At 47.2% G+C, this 20,731-nt stretch overlaps 1 protein-coding gene across 1 annotated transcript in view; it reads right to left on the reverse strand.

Moving 5' to 3' along the window:
* Positions 1-20,113, reverse strand: part of TACR1 (tachykinin receptor 1) — a 54,268-nt gene extending 34,155 nt beyond the window's left edge. Inside the window, exon 1 of the mRNA XM_083454140.1 lies at positions 19,344-20,113. Within this exon, the coding sequence (XP_083310266.1) occupies positions 19,344-19,723 (380 nt within the window). The 5' untranslated portion in view covers positions 19,724-20,113. The remainder of the gene's footprint in view (positions 1-19,343) is intronic.
* Positions 20,114-20,731: the final 618 nt, after the last annotated feature.

Consider the following 20,731-nt stretch of genomic DNA (forward strand, 5'->3'; position numbering starts at 1 on the left):
GAGTTCAGGGTGGTCAGCACAGTCCATGCAGCAATCCCAGGTCTCCCCTCCAACAGAGGGGGGTGGCTGAGGGGAGCTCAGGAGGAGCAAGCAGGGGGCAGCCGACCCCCAGCAGATATACCACCTGAGCCAACTGACTCACCCCAACCAATGGAAGAGCCAGCTGTGCAGCTCAGCAGACCAAAGCACAGCATGAGGATTCGTGGGCACTGTGTTGCTGACTGCATTATAGGAAATAAAGCTTTTCTGAGCTGACGTGCTTTGCAGTGGTATAACCTTCTGAATCCTCCTTGGCAATGTGTCAGCTTAGCCAGTTGTTGCTTTCCTTGCCTTGGCAGCTCGTGTGATACCCAAGCAAAGGCCAAAAAGTCACATGAGTGAGATGTCAAAGAAAGGCGGGAGCCACTGCTAAGAAGGCCCTCTGCCTGGTTCCCTGCAATTTCACATCTCGCAATGGGTGAAGACCTTCAGAGCCGGACCTCGGTCTCTGGGCTGAACGATGGAGGTGGAGACCAGGTATACAAAGCTGAGGCCATTTAGGGCTTTAAAGGTCAGCACCAAGAATATCAGAGGAGCTGGCTGGATCAAGCCAACAGCCCATCTAGTCCAGCATCCTACCCTCATAGTGCCCAACCAGATGCCTTTTTGGAAACTGGAAAGCAAGACCTGAGCAGAAGAGCAGCCCTCTCCCTTCCTCTGGCTTCCAGCAACTGGTATTCAGAAGCATTCCTACATCTGACCATGGAGACAGAGCAGAGCCATCATGGCTAGCAGCCACTGTTTGCTGTATCCTCCTCCATAAATTTGTCCAGCCCTCTATTTGGTCATCATCGCTGCCTCCTGTGAGAGTGAGTCCCATGTGTTGTGTGAAGAAGTACTTTTTTGTTATTTGTCCTCAGTCTTCCAGCATACCCAGCTGTTCCTCTGCAATCTGCCCAGGGTGGCAAACACATCCACAATAAAACTTTTTTTAAAAAAGCATTCTAAAAACAGTTATCACATTCTAAACACAATCACAGATTTGCAAACCCACTTTAGAAAACCATGTGTAGGTAAACTAAGGCCCGGGGGCCGGATCTGGCCCAATTGCCTTCTAAATCCAGCCCGCAGATGGTCTGGGAATCAGCGTATTTTTACATGAGTAGAATGTGTCCTTTTATTTAAATGCATCTCTGGATTATTTGTGGGGCATAGGAATTCGTTCATTCCCTGCCGCCAAAAAATATATAGTTCGGCCCCCCCACAAGGTCTGAGGGACAGTGGACCGGCCCCCTGCTGAAAAGATTTGCTGACCACTGATCTAAACAAAGTAACTCTGAGCAAGAATCTTCCATTGGACCTTAATAGATGGTGGGAGCTTAGGTGCCAGGCTCATGTTGGGTGATGGTTTGGACCACACAGTTGTGGTGACCGTTCCCAGTCTGCCCACCTCAGCAGTGACCTGAACCTGCTCAGTGATGGGAACAGGCAGAGCCCCACCTTCCAGAGGACTCCAGATCTTGAGCTATGAGTGAATAGAGCTGCATTTATCAGCAGCACTGGAGGAGAATGGGCCCATGGCCAAGCACGAAAACTTAACACTCCAGATATTTCCTCCTCAAGTAAAAGAGGAATGACACATAAAGCGACACCACTTTTTCTTATTTTACTATTACATTGTGGCTTTTCAGATATTTCCATGACAACAAAGCATTTCTCAAGTTCAACATGGCACCCAGATGGTCCTTAGCACAAGAGGAAAACAATTGGAAGGAACTGAGTTGTTTGTTGTTTTCCGAAGGGTGACTGTAGAGCTAAAAGAAGAGGCCTCATTCCAGCCTCAATGGAGGCAAGGAGAGGGGCGCAATAAGCACATCTGACATTTTTATGAGATGCCAAAGGGTCCTGAAATGTTCACAGACAAAAGGCCACATGTAAAGGCTATTTGTCCACAAGGGTGATCAGGAATGAGCAGACTGAACTCCACCACACCCATCATAAGCGCTGGATCAGGCCAATGACCCATCTAGACCAGCATCCTGCTCTCACAGTGGCCAGCCAGATGTCTATGGGAAACCTAAGGAGGATTCACAAGAGCCCCATCCCCTCCTGTGGTTTCTGGCGGCTGGTATTCAGAAGCATTTCTGCCTCCGGCTGCAAAAGGAGAGGCCCGAGATTGTGTGAGAAATTTAGCAAGTATTTGCAGCAGCCTTCCCCAACCTGATGCCCTCCAGGTGTTTCTGCTTCCAATTCCCATCAGCCCCAGGCAGCATGGCTGTGCTCCCATTGGCCCTTCTGCCTTATGGTTGTGCTGGCTGGGGCTGGTGGGAGTTGATGTCCAAAAACATCTGGAGGGCACCAGGTTGCCAAAGGCTGACCTGTGGTTTTCTATGCCTGTGGTGCTGGATGCACACGCCCAGAGGAGTCTTGCAGATATAAAACATTAGGAGAATAAAATCTTCATGAGGAAACCGTGTGATGCTTCATTAGAGGTTATTGCTGAAATGTCAGGAGAGGGAGAGCACAAATGGAGCAAGTCCCTTTTCCCTTGTCATGCAATCACTTTGTCATGAAAGTTACGAGTTGTGGAATGGGCCATCGCTTGTGTGCAAACTACAGAAAAGGAAACAATTGAAAGTCAGCTGTGATAAACAGCCTTTTTCAGCCACTGGGAGAATTTTTACAGCCTGACTCCCATGTCAGATTTATAGGCTATCAAACTGGGGAACAGCCTTGCACAGCAGCGATCCAATTAAATTATGAAAGCCCAGCCCTAAATGGACTTAGTCGTAAGTCCCCTTGATTTCCATGGTGTTGACTCAAGAGAAAGTGCACTGGGAATCGCAGTCAAACACTCCCGAGGCATATTCCACACCAGCTGTGCATCATTTAATTACCGGTATGTCTGCCGCTTGAAATGTTCTCTGAATATTTGGGGAGAGAAGTCACAGCACACAGCTGAACCCTGAAGCATTTTTCACTCCCTTGCCAGGGCCTTGCAAAAGAAGAAAAAACCTCTCACAACAAGCTCAGACTCCATTAGGCCAAGAGACCTCACAATCCAGATGTGCCCAGGTTTCATAGAATCATATACTGTAGTTGGAAGGGACCCCTAGGGTCATCTAGTCCAACCCCCTGCAATGCTGGCATCTCAGCTAAAGCATCCATGACAGATGGCTATCCAACCTCTGTTTGAAAACCTCCAAGGAAGGGGAGTCCACCACCTCTCATGGGAGTTTGTTCCACTGCTGAACAGCTCTTACTGTCAGAAAGTTTAGTTGGGATCTCCTTTCTTGTAACTTGAAGCCATTGGTTTGAGTCCTACCCTCAAGAGCAGGAGAAAACAAGCTTGCTCCCTCCTCCATGTGACAGCCCTTAAGATATTTGAAGATGGCCATCATATCTCCTCTCAGTCTCCTCTTTTCCAGGCTAAACATACACAGCTCCTTCAAAAGGTCCTCGTAAGGCTTAGTTTCCAGACCCTTGATCTCCTTGGTTGCCCTCCTCTGCACACCTTCCAGCTTGCCAATGTCCTTCTTAAATTGTGGTACACAGAACTGGACACAGTATCCCAGGTGTGGTTTGACCAGGCAGAATAGAGTGGGACTATTACTTCCCTGGATCTGGACACTAGACTTCTGTTGATGCAGCCTAAAATCACATTAGCTTTTTTTGCTACTGCATCACCCTGTTGACTCATGTTAAGCTTGTGGTCCACCAAGACCCCTAGACCCTTTTCACATGTACTCCGAGTTTCAACCCTTCCCTCTTCCGCCTCTCCCGCTGGGATTCTCAACCTCATGTTTCCTCTTGCACCTTTTGAAATGTTCTTCAAGACTTAACTTTCCCCCTCTGGTTTTTCCTCCTTCATATCTTTCATTTACATATTTTTATTGTTTACCGAGGCCTTTAATAAAATAAGAAGAGCCCCTGCTGGATCAGGCCAATGGCCCACCTCACCCAGCACCCTGTTCTCTCAGGGGCCACCCAGAGGCCCCACTGGGAAGCCCACAAGCACAAGAGCTACTGTCTCCTCCTGCAGCTTCCAGCCACTGGCATTCAGAAGCCTCACTGTCTCTGGCCATGGAGGCAGAACACAGGCCTCATGGCTAGTAGACACTGATAGCCTTCTCCTCCATGAGTCTGTCCAATCCTCTTTTAAAGCCATCCAAGGCTTCAGATGTGAGCCATTTGTTTTGACCGTTTAGGCTACTTTTCGTCCTGACAGTTAATGCAGCTGGAATTATTATATTGGTATTGTTATTGTCTTGTGAATGGGGCTTATTTTAATCCCCCCAAGATGTTTTCATGGTAGGTGCTTGAGAAATAAAAGGGCATCCTCTCTTTCCTCGGCTCCCTTTTCTTCCATCCAAAAGGTCCATGATGACTCACATCCTTCTTTTCTGCTGCTGCTGCTGCCTCCTCAGAGCTCCAGTGGGTGGGCAGAGCATCTCCTAGAGGAGCACTGCACATCCCAGAAATGTGGGGGCGGACTCAATGGCGACAAAGGATCCATGCCCAACTGGCAGGGAGAAAAAGCCACAGAGGTGTGGGGTGTGGGGGCGTCCCCAAGCAGGGAACCAAAGGAGAGCCAAGAGGCCTGAGGAGCTGACAAGCTAAAACAACATAGCCGAAACACTTGGAAAGTCAGGAGTCAGAAATCAAGCAAGAGTGCAATGAGCCACCAGAAGAGAAGCTGAGCATGCAAGCACTCTTGCCTCCTCCAGGGGGAGCTGAAGCTGTGGAGGCAGAGCAGAGCCATCCTGGCTAGAAGCCATCAATGGCCCTCTCCTCCAAGAATTTGTCTCATCCTCTTCTAAAGTTGGTGGCCATCACGCCTCCTGTGAGAGGGAGTTCCATAGTCTGTGCAGCATGAAGAAGTGCTTTCTTTTACTGGGAGAAGGTGGAGGAAGGTGAATATGTGGGAAAGAAAGGGGGTGATGGAAATATCATGGAGGTGAGTAAAAAAGGTGTTGAGGTGCTATAAACACTTGAGTGAAAAGAATGGAAATCAGGTGGTGGCAGTGAAAGAACTGTGACTGATGGAGGAGCTGTCAGAGGAGTCATTTGGCAAGCTCTGACTAGGAGAGAAGAGTCCTAAGGGAACATTGACGCGTCAGAGGGCCATTTCTACAGGGTCAGTTAAGTATAATTGGTTTAATTCAGGTAGGTAGCTGTGTTGGTCTGATGTAGTCTATATATATGTGTGTGTGTGTGTGTGTGTGTGTGTGTGTGTGTGTGTGTGTAAATGTCCAGTAGCACCTTAGAGACCAACTAAGTTTGTTCTTGGTATAAGCTTTCGTGTGCATGTACACTTCTTCAGATACACTGCAACAGAAGTCAGCAGACTCTTATATATAGGTGGAAGGGTGGGGTGGGGTTTTTTCTCAGGAGGGTAGTAGGAGATGAGTGATTGATTCAATGGGTATAGTAAACCTGTTGATGACTGTTAACAATTGCAATTAGTCCTACAGGAAAAAACAAGGGATAGTATGCAGATGATTAGCATATATAATGAGACAGGAATCCAATATCTCTGTTAAGACCAGGTCTCTCCATAGTTTTCAGTTTAGTGATAAGTTGTACCGTAATTCAGCAACTTCCCTTTCAAGTCTGTTTCTGAAATTCTTTTGTAATAAGACAGCTGCTTTGAGATCCTGTATTGATCTCACACAGTTTAATTCACACAGAAATGGGAAAATGCTTATGTGTATTAATGAAGGTTTAACATGAAGAATAACTAAATGTATATTGCTACCATTTGGATCTTTCCACAGTAGCTTTCTAAGTAGTTGCTAAGCTCCTTAAAGGGTTAATGATTACGTGTTGGTTGTTTTCTAGCTCTAAACTGAATGCAACTTTTGATCATGTGATGAAGCTGTTGACTAGCAAATTCGCCATCTTGAAAGGGTGGTGGCTTTTCTTTCTCTGAATGCCACACAGAACAAAAGGATGTCAGTGGCTCTCCAAGATCTGCATAGCCTTAAGCAGGGTAAGGCAGGCTGGAATAGGGGGGAGAGAAAGAGACACCTTTTAATTATTGGAGTTGTATTTTATTTCTAAGATTCTGGGCCTGTGCTGGACAGCACAATAGAATCATAGAATCATAGAATCATAGAGTTGGAAGAGACCACAAGGGCCATCGAGTCCAACCCCCTGCCAAGCAGGAAACACCATCAGAGCACTCCTGACATATGGTTGTCAAGCCTCTGCTTAAAGACCTCCAAAGAAGGAGACTCCACCACACTCCTTGGCAGCAAATTCCACTGTCGAACAGCTCTTACTGTCAGGAAGTTCTTCCTAATGTTTAGGTGGAATCTTCTTTCTTGTAGTTTGGATCCATTGCTCCATGTCCGCTTCTCTGGAGCAGCAGAAAACAACCTTTCTCCCTCCTCCATGTGACATCCCTTCATATATTTGAACATGGCTATCATATCACCCCTTAACCTCCTCTTCTCCAGGCTAAACATGCCCAGCTCCCTTAGCCGTTCCTCATAAGGCATCGTTTCCAGGCCTTTGACCATTTTGGTTGCCCTCCTCTGGACACGTTCCAGTTTGTCAGTGTCCTTCTTGAACTGTGGTGCCCAGAACTGGACACAGTACTCCAGGTGAGGTCTGACCAGAGCAGAATACAGTGGCACTATTACTTCCCTTGATCTAGATGCTATACTCCTATATTCATACAATACATTGTATGAATATGTTGGATGTATCATTTGATGTTTCTGTTTTGTTTTGGAGATTTCAGTAATATCTAACGGGTCTGGACAATGCTTCATTTGCAAAAGGAGTCAGTGATGGTGCCCTCAAGGCTAAGCGATGGGCCTTTCCTCCACCCTCCTCCTCCAGCTGCTACCTAGGAGAAAAATAGCTGAGGTGTGTATGTATATAAGGGGATGAGCTGGAAGAAGGCTGGGAGCTGGAGACACAGAGACCTGCTTGCTGTGTGCTGGATCCAAAGTTGTGACCAATGGAGAGGCAAGATCTGTTGGGGTGTTAATGCTGTGAGCCCCTCCACCTTATATGTGTGTAAATAAAACCATATATCCTAAAAACAACCACAGTCTCCTCATTCCAAGGAAACCAGAACTGGGTAAGTAGCTGGATTCTCTCACCACTCAGAGATTGGGGTGGCATGTAAGAGCATGTCTCTGGTGCCTGGTGATGAGAAAAGCCTTGATCTCATCAGAGTGAGAGGGTCACTAGTTGTCCCTGGCATAGAAGAGACAAGCCAGTGCTCTGGAGACAGTTGGAACCCCCAGAGATGAAGAGGGGAAACTGTTTCTCACAACTAGCATGTTTCCTTGTCCTTCCTCATTTCCAAGCAGCACTACAGAGGAAAGATCCCAAAATACCCTGATCCCTAATCCAGTGGGAGCAATAAACCAATCTGTCACTGGCCCGTCAAGACCAAAGAGAACCAAGCAGGATGGCATACACAGCGCTCTTGGTTTCCTTCAGCAAAAGCTGGGGGAAGGCTTCTGCTTCCTGCATTTGTCTAAGGAAAATAGTCACCTCCCCTTTTTGTGTGTAAAAATGCAGTAATAATCTGGTGGCAATGACATTATGCTTTAGTGTGTTTAGTGTGAGATTCACAGATGGTATCTCACAACAACTCTGCAGAGTGGTCAATATTTCTGCTCTGAAAATAATCTGCTCTGAACCCTGAGGTAATCAATTTCAGCCAACTGTGCTGGCACAACCCTCTCAGTCACCTTCTCCAAAAAGGGGGAGCCTGTGACTGGGCATTACCGGTAGTTGTCACAAACCAGTAAGTCCAAGGTGGTTGAATGTTGATTCAAGGTGGTTGAATCAACACATCTTCTAAGATGTCAACATGTAACTCATCAGGATATACTGACATTTTTGCTGGTCGCTGCTCATTAAATGTTGGCTTTCTATAACAGGTCTGTCGACAGACTCATGTTCTGCTCAGGTGTAGCCTGCTGCTCTGGTTGAGAAATTGACCTGTCCAGTCAAAGCAATCAGAGGCAAGATCCAGGGCCAGCCCACCCATAAGACCGGGTGAAGCAGCACACTTCAGGCAGAAGAATCCCACGGGGCTGCCCTGACTTTATTCTTCTGCAACACCTGACATCCATTTCTCTCCCATATGAGACACAACAATCAGTCACCACCCTAGAGAGACACTTATTGCATTAGAGACTTTAATATTTATCATAAACCTGGTTCCACCTTTAAGCTGCTGTTATGCTTGTTTCCTAAGAAATAAGACTACTTACTTGCTATTGTTGTTGTTTATTACATGTGACAAAGCAATATAAAGATACTTTTTTAAAAAGAATGTGTTGATCCTGGACCCAGACAGCCATCCCCCTGAAGACATGCCTTAATAAACCAAGAGGGGTTAAGTTTGAGGGAGGCGCCTTGTCTGCATCCTCAGGCTGCATCAGCTGAAACTGAGCCCATGATGTCAAAGATGCTGTTGTGAGGAGATTGCTGCAAAGTCAAGATTCCTAAGGAGGTGAGTTCAAACAAAGGCTTCTGAAGGGTCTAAATCTTCACTGTGAGCCTTTTTTAGCTGAGCAGAGGGCTAAAAATCTCAGCAACATCAATATGACAGGCAATTCATAGGCTTGGCACTGTCAGTAGAAGCGCAGGAGGGGCTGGGAGGACCTTTTATCTGCTTAGGCTGATTTGCCAGTTGCAACTTTATCGAGAAAAAGCAGAGCTTGCCACAATCTTGATTATGTCGAGATTAGACTGGTGTTATGTCTCTACGTGGGGCTGCCTACCTGAAGGTGTTCATTTGAAGGCAATTGGCGTATATAACATTTATTGGGCATGAGTTGAACTAGTTGCCAGTTTGTTTCTGGGCCCAATTTAAAAGCTTTTAAAATTTTAAGCTCAAAACAAATTCTTTGAAAGGACTGCCTGTACCTGAACAAACCTGCCTGCTCCTTAGGATTGCCCCCTGCGACTCCTCAAGAGCCCACAACCAGGGAGGTCAGAGAGGTATGATTTAGCTGTGATTCCTGCATTGCAGGGGGCTGGACTAGATGGCCCTTGGTAGCCCTTTCAACTCTACAATTCTGTGATTCTATCAGAAGTATTGCACTGGCAGGCATAAAGACGGGCTCATTTTCAGCCATGTCCCCATGTTTATGGAGCCCCTTCCCATGGCAGGTATGTGTGGACCCTACACTGATGGTTTTTTAAATGGACTCCAGAGACTTTGCAAAAAAAACAACCCCAAAGTGCCTTCAACTTGATATTTTAGTTAGTTTGCATTTTCCTGCTGCAGTTTGTAAACTTATTGGATTTATTGGTAGCATTTATATTTATATGGGCTTTCTGCTTATACTGCTTTATTGCTGCCATTATAATGTTTTTAGATGTTTTAGCATTTTGTTGATTGTGGTTTTACGGTTTGCAGTTCTGTAATGAATCTGTTTTATCTTTTTTATACGTTGTGAGACAACTTGGGAGCTGTGATCCTTAGTTGCCCTTCTAAGGCGTGAGACCTTGGAAATGGCACCAAAGCTCATCATTTTGCTTTCCTTGGTCCTTAGTACATTCCCTTCGGAAGCCCAGTTTTCCCTACACAGTGCTCCATCTATCTCAAAAATGATGCCCCAGAGCTTTGGGGTGTGCAGAAAAGGGCCACCAAAACAACATAGGGGTTGGTAAACCTTCTGTATAAGGAAAAGATAAAGCGTTTGCAACTTTTTGGTCGGGAAGGGAGTCAAAAAGACAATTGGAGGAGCATGATAGAGGTCTATTAAAAAAATTACAAGGCATCCAACCCCCTGCAGGTCATCAGATGAAACTGATTTTCATGAGCTTCTGGTCAGACAAAAGGACCAACTTCTTTGCACTGTGGACAGTTGCTTAGTAGAATTAAGCTGCCTTATCCCATCAGCCCACCAATCCAGCACAATCCACCACCCTTGTGCACAATGGCTCGCAACAGTTCTCCAGCATTTCAGGTGAGTGTCTCTTCCAGCCCTACCTGGAAATGCTGGGGCTGAACCTGGCATCTCCCCCCAGTATGACCATGCTCCCATCAGCACCAAGATCATATGGTTGTGCTGGCTGGGGGCTGATGGAAGTTGCAGTCCACAAAGCACTGGAGGGCACTAGGTTGGGATACCACCGGGTTCCAGAACACCATGAAAGCAGGGCTGCCAAACCCAGAAGGACAGGCAGTTAATCCCCAAAAGCACAGCCAAAAGGAAACGGACCTATGAAATCTCGAGAGTTAAACTGCGGTGTTAGCCTGTATTGTACTGCCTTGTTTTGCAAAGCGTTTGACATTTGGGTATGGAAAACCTTCATTCTTTACTTGATATTCAGAGGAGCTCTTGTGCGCAGCCAGCTGAGACCTTACAGATGTTCACGGCAGACCAAACATCTTGTTGAGAAGTGATTCAGACACTCATTAGAACATATCAGTTCAAGCACATGAACAGCATACTGTATTTCCACCTATTTATCACGACACACACACACACACACACACAGAGTACCATTGCGAGTTCCTAAGGTGCACACCTCCTGCATTTCTGGGATGAAGGACGGGGTTGTAGCACAAGGGATGCTTACGAGGAGCTGAAGGGGAGTCACAGGGGCTTTTTGCTCTGCCAGTCTGGGGAACCCCACCTTTACCCCCACGAATAAAGAAATGTGCAAATCTCCATGGGGCTCACAGCATAAGAGGCCAGTTCTTGTGCTGCCACCCTTTGGACCTCTTGTGGAGGAAGCACACAAAGAAGGGCCTCACAAGATGATCACAGGTCCATCTGCTTGGTGGCTTGATGGCTGGTAGCTGCTAGCCTGGGCACAAACCCTGCTTCCTCAGGGGATGGCAGAAACAGTTTGGGAATCTTAAAGGAGACAAAAGAGCACAGAGGAGCTGGTGTTTGCTTGGGAGGGATCCAATGTTGCTTTAAAGATCAGCTTTGCCTGATCTTCTAAATAAACACATATCCCTCCCCACCCCTAAAAAAAAAAATCCGATGGTGAGTCTTTCCTCACATGGATTCCGATTTTGTTCCTGTGAAAGGTTGGCCAAGGAACTTTTGTTCCAAGAAACATTAATAAATTTCTAGCTCTGCTTGTATGCTTAAAAGAAAATTTGGAAGCACCAGAGGCCGTCACTACTTGCAGCTGCTACTCTCGCAGCACCACAATAATCCCTAAAGCAAATCAAGATATTTTTTAAAACAATGCTATTGCCATTTTTGTAGAGCATCAGAGAGCATTGTTTAGAGAATTACTTTGAAAATGCTTCTCAAAAGTTGGAGTAATTCAATGAAAAATTTTGGTCCTCATCAGGGGATTTGTTCACCTTGTCGTCATCATTATTTGGGCCATGAATTATAGGAGACCATTTTGAAAGTTCAAAATCACCCAGCCCCCTGCGATGGAATATTATTCCAGAGAACAACTGCCTGGCTCAAACTTCAAGAAGCTTTCAGAATACAAACACGGCTGCTATTGACAGAGATTAATCACTTGCACTAGGAGAGCATCGGTGATGTGATATTCTGTGTTTCTTTGCCATTTTTCCTGCTGTGGATGAGTAGCAAATGCAGTTGTCTTTGATACTGGTTCGGTATTTTCATAGCAGCTTTTACACAGCTGTTGTGTGCCTGCCCATCTGAGTCATTGGGAGAGGTGTTAATCTTCTAGGGCACATCAACATTGGAAACACTCTTCTCCCTTTGATGCAAGCGCTAATTTCAGATTTGCAGTTTGCAATCTCTGATCCTTGCATTTGCTGGGATGTGTCAGTGTTGTGAGCTTTGAGCTTGTTGTCTCGTACGCTGAGCATATTTATGTGCATGGTGCGTTTGTCCAGAAAATTAAGTTACTAACTGGAACAGCAAATGTTTCCCACGACCAATGACAGAACCTCTAAGCATGACCTTAGAGGAGCTTTCTGCAACCCAGTGACCTCTAGAAGTTTTGGACTACAATCCCCATCAGCCCCAGCCAGCATGTCTACATGACATGGGGACTGATGTAGTTCAAACATCAGAAGAGCTCTCAGGCGGGGGAAGACACACAGTGGCTGCACATTTAGCCCAGCCCTCGGGCAGTGCAAGTCCCCCTTCTGAAGTGGGGAGTCTTTGGCTGAATTGTGCTGTTAGCATATGTGTGTGTGTGTGTGAGTGAGTGTGCATGTCTTATTTTCTAATTGTCTTTCCGTGCATTTTGAGACTTGCAAGACTCCTCGTGAGAGCAGCATGCCCAGGAAGGTGGGCTAAAAATCTTTTAAAGAGATACATAAAAACAAATCTCAGGATACACCCCCTGTGCAATTTAGAGCTCTATTCTTCTATGGTTTTAAAGCACATGAAGGAACCTAAAGAGATAGAAGAGTCTCCCAGTTTAAGAACATAAGTAGAGCCTAATGGATCAGGCCAATGGCCCATCTAGGCCAGCATCCTGTTCTCACCATTGCCAACCTGTGGGAAACCTGCAAGCAGGACCTGAATACAACAGCTCTTTCCCAACTTGTGGTTCCCTGAAACTGGTGTTCAGAAGCATTCCTGCCTCTTGTTTGAAATTGCATTCAAACATAACCATGTGTGAGTGTTAGTTAGTGCACGAAAGGGTTAAGACCACAGAGTTAGATTCCTAGAGTTGGCTATGTCACACCCCTGTTTTTCCGATGAGGGAGGAAGTCAAGCCTTCACTTCCTGTTCCCTTCTCTCATATATCCTCCAACATTTCTCCAATGAAAATAGGGACATCTCATTCCTTAATGATAATTTTACTATTTATACCCCACACATCTTACTGGGTCGCCCCAGCATTCTGGGTAGCTTCTAACATATATAAAACATAATAAAACATTAAACATTTTTTAAAACTTCCCTATACAGCTTGGGGGGGGTCAGATAACTCCATACCCTCCAGTGAAAATAGAGACGTCCTAAGGAAAAGCGGGACATTCCGGGATCAAATCAGAAACCGGGACGGCTTCTCTAAATCAGCGATGTCCCTGGAAAATAGGGACACTTGGAGGTTCTCCTCTTTTTCTCTCTGCACCGAGGAAGGTGTGTCCAAGCTAAGCTCCAAGCTTAGAACACCTGTTTGAAGCTATCTTTCTGTATTTTCTACCCAAGGGTATTCTGCCTGTGTTCTCCTTGCTGCTGCTGCTTGGATAAATGCATGACTCTGACCTTTGGCTTAAGAGTGTGTGGTCTGTTCATTGCAGGAGAAGTAAAAAGGGAGAAGCACTTTGCTAGTGGATGAAACAGGAAATGCAAAAGCCTAAATTCCCATGCTATACTGCAGCTTGACTTTGAAATTAAACTCTACTACTAGTCCCCAGAAGTTTAGCCGCATGTTTTGAATCAAGACTGGCCCTGCCAATTCTTTTGTTATTTACCCAGCACATGTGGATCACAGAGATTCATATGTTTTTTCTTCCCACACCTCTGACTGTGGAGGCAGAGTTTATCCCTTCACAACCTCACAGACAGGGCTAAACACACAGCCCCTCTGCACACGCGTTGCTGCTTTGTGCGAGTAACACAGCTCCAAAGGGAATATAGTCTACTCTAAAGCCTCTGGAGAGTCTCAGTTGGTGAAGGCTGCTCAAAGATATTATCTGCTTAAAGCTGATCAAAATAAGAAGTTGCAGATGATCTGACAGGCAGTGGAGAAGCAGAGCAGCAGAAGGAATTCTCTGCTAAGTCTTCCTTTCCAATCTCACCTGTGCTCCAAACTCAAATAAGCAAGTCACTCTCCTCGCAATGTGGGGAGAATAATACTGGGCCAACCCACTGGCCTTTCAAAAAGATCATGAAGATAACGTGAAACAATTCCAACACTCTCAAGCCCCATGCAAATGCTGTGGCTGGCATCCAAAGAACTATTTTTGGCACATTTTGAGGGCCTGGGCATTGTGAATGGATTTGTCACATATTTGTTTCCTTTCCACAAACAGCAGCCTCCCCCTCCCACTCTAAAGTCAGTGTAGAAACTCCCCTAGGTTTCAATAAAAGTTTGCCATGAGGGATGGTTGCCTGAGAAACAGGAGACCCCCATCAGCACACGCACCCCATTTTGCAGTTCTTTGGATCTAGGCCTTAAGCATTACGACATCGGGGCTTGTGGGTGAGATGCAGACGGACAGTTCAGGGCCAAGGGGGATTTCACATTAAGCCCATCTGATCTTCTCTCTTGCAGTTTGTCAATAAAAAGTTGTGTGCTCAAGAAGACCAAAGCAACCACGGTAGAGTAGATTGCCCCTTTCCTCCCCTTTTATCTTAATACAGAAGCAAAGCTGGGAAGAGGCTCCGGTTTTCATCAGAGCATCTTCCTGTCCCACCTCCCAGGGCAAAGGCAGAAGGCAACTGCACTCAGCTCCTGCTCTGGGGCTTTTCCTATGCCTCTGGTTGGCCAGTGTAAGAACAGAATGCCAACCTATATGAACTGAAGGCAGCCCTGTTTAGGGAAGTTTTTAATGTCTGATGTTTTATTGTATTTTTAATGTTTTGTTGGAAGCTGCCCAGAGTGGCTGGGGAAACCCAGCCAGATGGGCAGGGTATAAATAATAAATTATTATTATTACTTTTGGCCTGACCCAGCAGAACTCTTCTGATGTTCTTGGGCTCTTACAAAGGGGATGTTTAATCCTTCTCCCCTCTGCCATTCCCTGATCTAACTCCCAACTGCTGTTATTCGCACAGGGGTGGGGGTGGGGAGGAATACATGTTCTTGTAACATGCCTGCAATTTTTTTTCTGTTGCAGGACTGATAGCAGCTTGGGAGGTGGGGAAATTATTTAGATTGGGGAAATGGTGCAGGAGGGAATGGGTTAAAAGTCTCCCTCCCAGCACTGCTGCTTTGATCAGAATCCCCTATGGCTGCTCTAAAGAGAGACACAGAAAGAAAAGGAGAGGGAGAGGGAGAGAGATCAGAAGTTCCTATCAGGAACCTCCCATATCTTGCTTGTTTTATTCCTCAGATAATGCCGGGCCTGTTCCATGTCTTCCTTCCAAATCTGGGAGCAAAGCCTTTGCTGACTGCTGCTGACAAGTACATCTGCTACTCCAACAGTAAATTCTGCTCTAATGTGCATTTTGCACAGTTGTGCTGGCTGGGACTGGTGAGAGCTGTAGTCCCAAACATCTGGTGGGGCACCAGGCTGGGGAAGGCCGCGTGATGTGTTGTCATTGCCCAAATCTCCCCTGCACCACACGGCCGGCTTCTTCTTTCTCATCCTGGCAAGTTCTTTGTTTCCACAACACACACAAAGATCAGGCTGAGTCCAGCACAGCCCATCATTACAACGTTCAGACAATTATTCCAAGCCACACAATATAATTTGGGACTCTCTACTGGCTGAATTAGGAAGCTGAAGGACGATGAAAGGGAGGGGAGGGGAAATGCAAGGAGTCTTTGAGGAGAAAGAATTAGACATGGATGCAGCATTCCATCAGTTGACACTTCTATGAAATCTCATCAGAAGGGTATGAGAAGGGAGACAGCCCTTCACCTTCTTCCCCCCTTGTTTTATCCCTTATTCTGCATTCTGCTCCTCCACACCCCACTCTTCTCCTCTCTCTCAGCCAGCACACCAAGATCTGCAACAGACGCCTTGATATCGGTTGCCACCTTATGCCCGAGTATGAGACCTCGGTGCGTGACAAAAACCTGCCTTGCATCTGCATGATCATCATTTGATGCCTATTACCATCAAGGGGAGGGACGCGGGTGGCACTGTGGTCTAAACCACTGAGCCTTGGGCTTGCCGATCAAAAGGTCAGCAGTTCGAATCCCCACGATGGGGTGAGCTCCCATTGCTCAGTCCCAGCTCCTGCCCACCTAGCAGTTCGAAAGCACGGCAAAAAGTGCAAGTAGATTAATAGGTACCGCTCCAGTGAGAAGGTAAACAGCATTTCTGTGCACTGCTCTGGTTTTGGTGTTCTGTTGCACCAGAAGCAGCTTAGTCATGCTGGCCACATGACCCAGAAAAACTGTCTGTGGACAAACACCGGCTCCCTCGGTCTGTAAAGCGAGATAAGCGCCACAACCCCAGAGTCATTCACGACTGGACTTAACTGTCAGGGGTCCCCTTTACCCTTTTACCATCAAGGGGTGACTTGGCACATGCAAATGTTGCAGATCTGTTCTCACAAATAGGAACTTTCATACCCTCCAAAGTGACTTAAAACAAAACTTTTCACATGCTCATGTGTATTTCAGATGCAAGTGTCAGAACAGCAAGATATGCATATGGATGAGTAAACCAGCCCAAGGAAAGATCTCATTGGGAACTATTTATCTGTAACTGGGCAGGTTTAACGTTAGTCACAATCCATGGAGGAATATGACTCGTGTTCATGGATACAAGTTTCTGGAGCCAAAATGGCCATATTTTGCATATTTGCTGAATCTTCATAGAATTATGGCACGTACAGAAACCATCTAATGCTTCTATTTGATGTCACAAAGGCAACCCACTCTCTTACACATCCCACATAGGATCCGTATATCAGGACTAATTCTGTTGTCTCATTCTGATGACACTGCAGATGAGCCTTTTCCCACACAACATGCCTCCTTTTCAATTAACTCTCCAAGTGAAAACTAGTTAACTTGGAGAATGGAATGAGCAACACTCTAGAAACGAATCTTTTCCAGAGATAACGAGAATTCCTTACTTTATACCTTGGGAATGTTTTATAGTCGTCAACGGGGAAACCACACTGTTTTCCAATTTAGCTCCAATTGTGAAGGGCAGTGTGTATTCTATTCTGCTACTGCTCTGCAAGAACAAATGGTTTTCATTTCACAAAATGATATTGTGCTTCAAAATGCACATATGCATGCACACAAGAACCTCTTACGTGAGGAATATTGGAAAGTGGAGACCTTTTTTAAATTAAAAAGAAGAAGAATGCTAAAGCCAAGAAGAGCCTCACCACTGATAAACAGAAAGCTTTGAATTCCACCAGGTTACAGAGAGATGTTTACAATGTATGGGTGGCTAACAACTCTCTTCCCATGGGAACTATTAAAGAGGATTCTTTTCATTAAGGCAGCAGGTACTATTCTGCCGCCACCACCACTCCAACTCTACAGTTCTATGATTCTTTCTCTCAGGCTCTTCTGAAACAGATGGAAGGTGAGGATAGTCCAAAGGGTCATCTAATCCTGGGCCTAGCCAGGATTTTTTTGGGGGGGGGTGTAGAACCTCATATTTGTATTGATTTGCATTGATTTTGATTGCCCTCCCCCACCCCTTGGCTACACCCATGCATCTAATCCAGCACTCTGCAGTGCAAGAATCACAGCTAAAAGAACCATTGAGCCTAGTGGGACTTCCTTCCGAGTAAACTGCCATAGGAATGTGTGGTGTGCCTTTTTTTAATACCGTGTTTTAAATCATTGTAGCCCACCCTGGGTCTGCAAAGTGAAGGGCAGTCATAAACTAAAACAGTAATACCACCACAACAAAAAGATGAGTTATTTTCAAGAATCAGTGGGGTATACTGAACACAGTGATATTCTTGGATGTGGCCAGAGTGGTCCAGCTGGTGACTGGTCCAGATGTTGTTGGACTCCAGCTCACATCAGCCATGCCCACTGGCCATGCTGGCTAGGGCTGGTGGGAGCTGGCGTCCAATAACTTATGGAGGGCCACAGGATAGACACCTTGCTTGCATTGCGCAAGTCACTATTTGTTAGTCTAGCCTACTTTGTAAGGTTGTTGCAAGGATAAAATGGAATCATAATATATGTGGCTCTTGGAGCTCCTCGGATGAAAGGTTAAAAGACACCTCACATTTTTGCAATGCTTTTTAAAGTGTTTGACGTACTTTCCTTGTACTATTTCAATCCTATAGTATAAATCAGTCCTATAGATTGGGGCAGGGGGATGAGGTTGAAAGAGGAAGCTAGAGTCACCAAGTGTGCTCTTGGTTGAGGTGAAATTCCAACCAGAGATGTTCTGGTCACTCTTAATGACTGAGTTGAGTCTCATAAGAGTACAACAAGCTGTGATCAGTCTTTGGTTTCTTCATTTTAGGGCAATGATGCAAAGCCTGCCATTTCACAGGTGTGGAACTGAATGTGGGAGGTGCTAGTTTGCCCCAGGCATGTGTGAGACCAGGGAGGGATTTGAAGCCATATCTCCATGGTACAGCAGGACCCAAATGTGGCTGGGGAAATCCAGCCAGATGGGCCGGTATAAATAATAAAATTATTATTATTATAAAAGGAATGAAACCCAAAAGAGTGGACTTTAGACAAATACATGGAGGGCAAGGCTCTCAACAGCAACTAGCCATGATAACTAGGTTCCACCTTCACTCTCAGAGATTAATATGCCTCTGAATACCAGCTGCTGGGAATTGCAAGTGGGCAGTGTGTGCTGTTGTGCTCATGTCCTGCTTGCAGGCTTCACATCTGGACATCTGGTTGCCCACTGTAAGAAGAGGATGCTAGACTAAAAATGGGTTTGCTTTTGCCTGATCTGGTGGGGCTCTTCTGATGGTCTTATGTGCGCTTCCAACATTACCTTTCTGCTGCATGTAAGGCTTTTGAATTTTGTCAGTGTTGATTTGAAAACACCATATCCATATCCAATCTATATCCATTTCATCCTGAGGCAAGCTGTTTAGCATGATGTTTTTATTTACCTTCTGTGTTTTTGCACCATTTGTAAGTCAGGCTGAGACTGCTTGTAGAAGGCGCATAAGAAATCCAATAAATTCTAATACCTAAAAAGCAGCAGCAGCAGCAGCAGCAGCAAGAACTGCTTTGCTGGGTCAGCCCAGAGCTCCATTCTAGTCCAGCACTGTTTCTAAGAGTGATCAGCCACTTTCTCCTTATATCACACACATGCATATGCCTCTCCATCTTCCATCTTGCCATGCAAGAAACACAACCAGAGTTCAAGAACACTTTCCAGGCAGCTAAAAAGTGGGGCAGGTAAAGGCCGCCTGGGCCAACAGAGAGACATGGAGGGCCACATCTGATCCTCAGGTTTTTTATCCCTAGTCCAAAAGCACCCTCTGATCCAGAAGGGCCCCTCCCAAGTCCTGACAGGTGACCTTTTTAAACATGGAAGGAACAGGGGGAGAGGCAGTCAGTCAACCTGGGAAAATACACTCTGCACTTGCTCAGGGACACTCTCCACTAGGGCTGTGCCCTGCACGCAACAAACAAACCAGCTCCCCAAATTTTGTCAGGACTTGATCCCAAGCTGGCCAACCTCTCACTTTTCACTCCAGCCTCTTCAGCCACCTCCCCTGTTTTTCCCTAGCACGTTTCTTCGGGCTCTCTTCCCGCTTCGACGTGCGTCTTCCCATCGCATCCCGACGCTCAGAACCCAGGTTCCGGCGTCCAGCCCCCGCGCGCCGGTGTATCTTCCTCACCTGTCCACGGCGATGGCCGTCATGGAGTAGATGCTGGAGAAGACGGCGGCGACGGGGAAGAAGTTCTGGAAACGGCAGTAGAAGAGGCCGTAGTACCAGACGCTGTGGACGGCGTAGGTGAAATTGACCAAGGTGTTGAAGGCAGCCATGGAGGCTTCGGCGAAGGCCAGGTTGACCAGGAAATAGTTGGTGACGGTGCGCATCCGCTTGTGCGCCAGGATGATCCACATCACCACCACGTTGCCCACCACAGAGACCAGCACGATCAGCGCGTACGCCGCCGCCCAGAGCGCGACCTGCCAGCCCGGCTGCACGAACTGGTTTTCGTCGAGGGAGGCGTTGGTCGAGGCGTTGGAGCCGTTCGAGGGGGTCCCCTCCATCGCCCTCAGGGTAACTCGGGGAGCGGCAGCGGGAGCAGCATGGGGGCCGCCTCAGCAGCAGACGGGGCGGGGGGTGGCGGCTGTGGCCCTCGCGCGGAAACTTGCGCGGGGTTTGCGTCGAGGCTGCCGCGCCCGTCGGGCAGCGGGAGGGGGCCCAGGTGTTCTCCGCAACCGGTCACTCGCCTCGCTCTCCGCGGCGCCCGGCAGCGCGGAGCTCTCCTGCGGGGAGCCGCCCCGTCGAGGCTCGCTTCGGCTCTCGCACCGCCCGAGTGGAGCGCCCGGCTGCGTGGCGGCGGCGAAGCGGCTTTTTATAGCCCGGCAGCAGCGGCGGCGGCGGCGGCGCGTCAGGGAAGGTGGGCAGCGGAGGCGGCGCGCAGGCGGCCGGGCGCGCTCCCGCGCGGGGGATGCAGCTGCGGCAGAAGTGGAGGCGTCTGCTCGGCGAGGGCCCCCGGGGGCCCCGGAACCAGGACCGTCCAGCCTTAACTCTCGGCGCCCCGCAGTGCCTCTCCGTCCAACCCCGCGATGGGGAATCTTTTGCCAACGGAGAGCCACATGTTTTCTAGGTAACCTGCCGGGGGCCGAGGGTGAGCGGGGCCGGGGGCCAGAGGGGGAAGAGGCAGGCAGAGCCATTTGCCCGTCCTAGACTTGGCTGGTTTGACACACACCCAGACCCACGCTGCTTTTAGCGTGCAAAATGTGGAGTTGTGGGGCGGGTGCAGCTGAAAAGCTGATAACGTGCAGTTTGAAAAATCGGAGAACTGGAGGGAACCCAAAGGGCCCCCGCAATGTAGGAATCACAGTTAAATAGCGGTAACATCGGACAGGTTAGGCATGTGTGTTTATTAAGTGGTTCGGTGGCAGGCAGACGTGTCAGCAGCAGTATCCACAAAAGCGAAATAAGGGTAGAATTAAATCAAGGATTGCATAAATTATATCAGTATTAAGAATGCTTCAGACAAACTGCCCAAACTTTCTTCTCTGGGGTTGGCACTTTGGGCAGGGCAGGCT

This window comes from Podarcis tiliguerta, assembly GCF_965153285.1.
Source record: "Podarcis tiliguerta genome assembly, chromosome: 8".
NCBI lineage: Eukaryota > Metazoa > Chordata > Lepidosauria > Squamata > Lacertidae > Podarcis > Podarcis tiliguerta.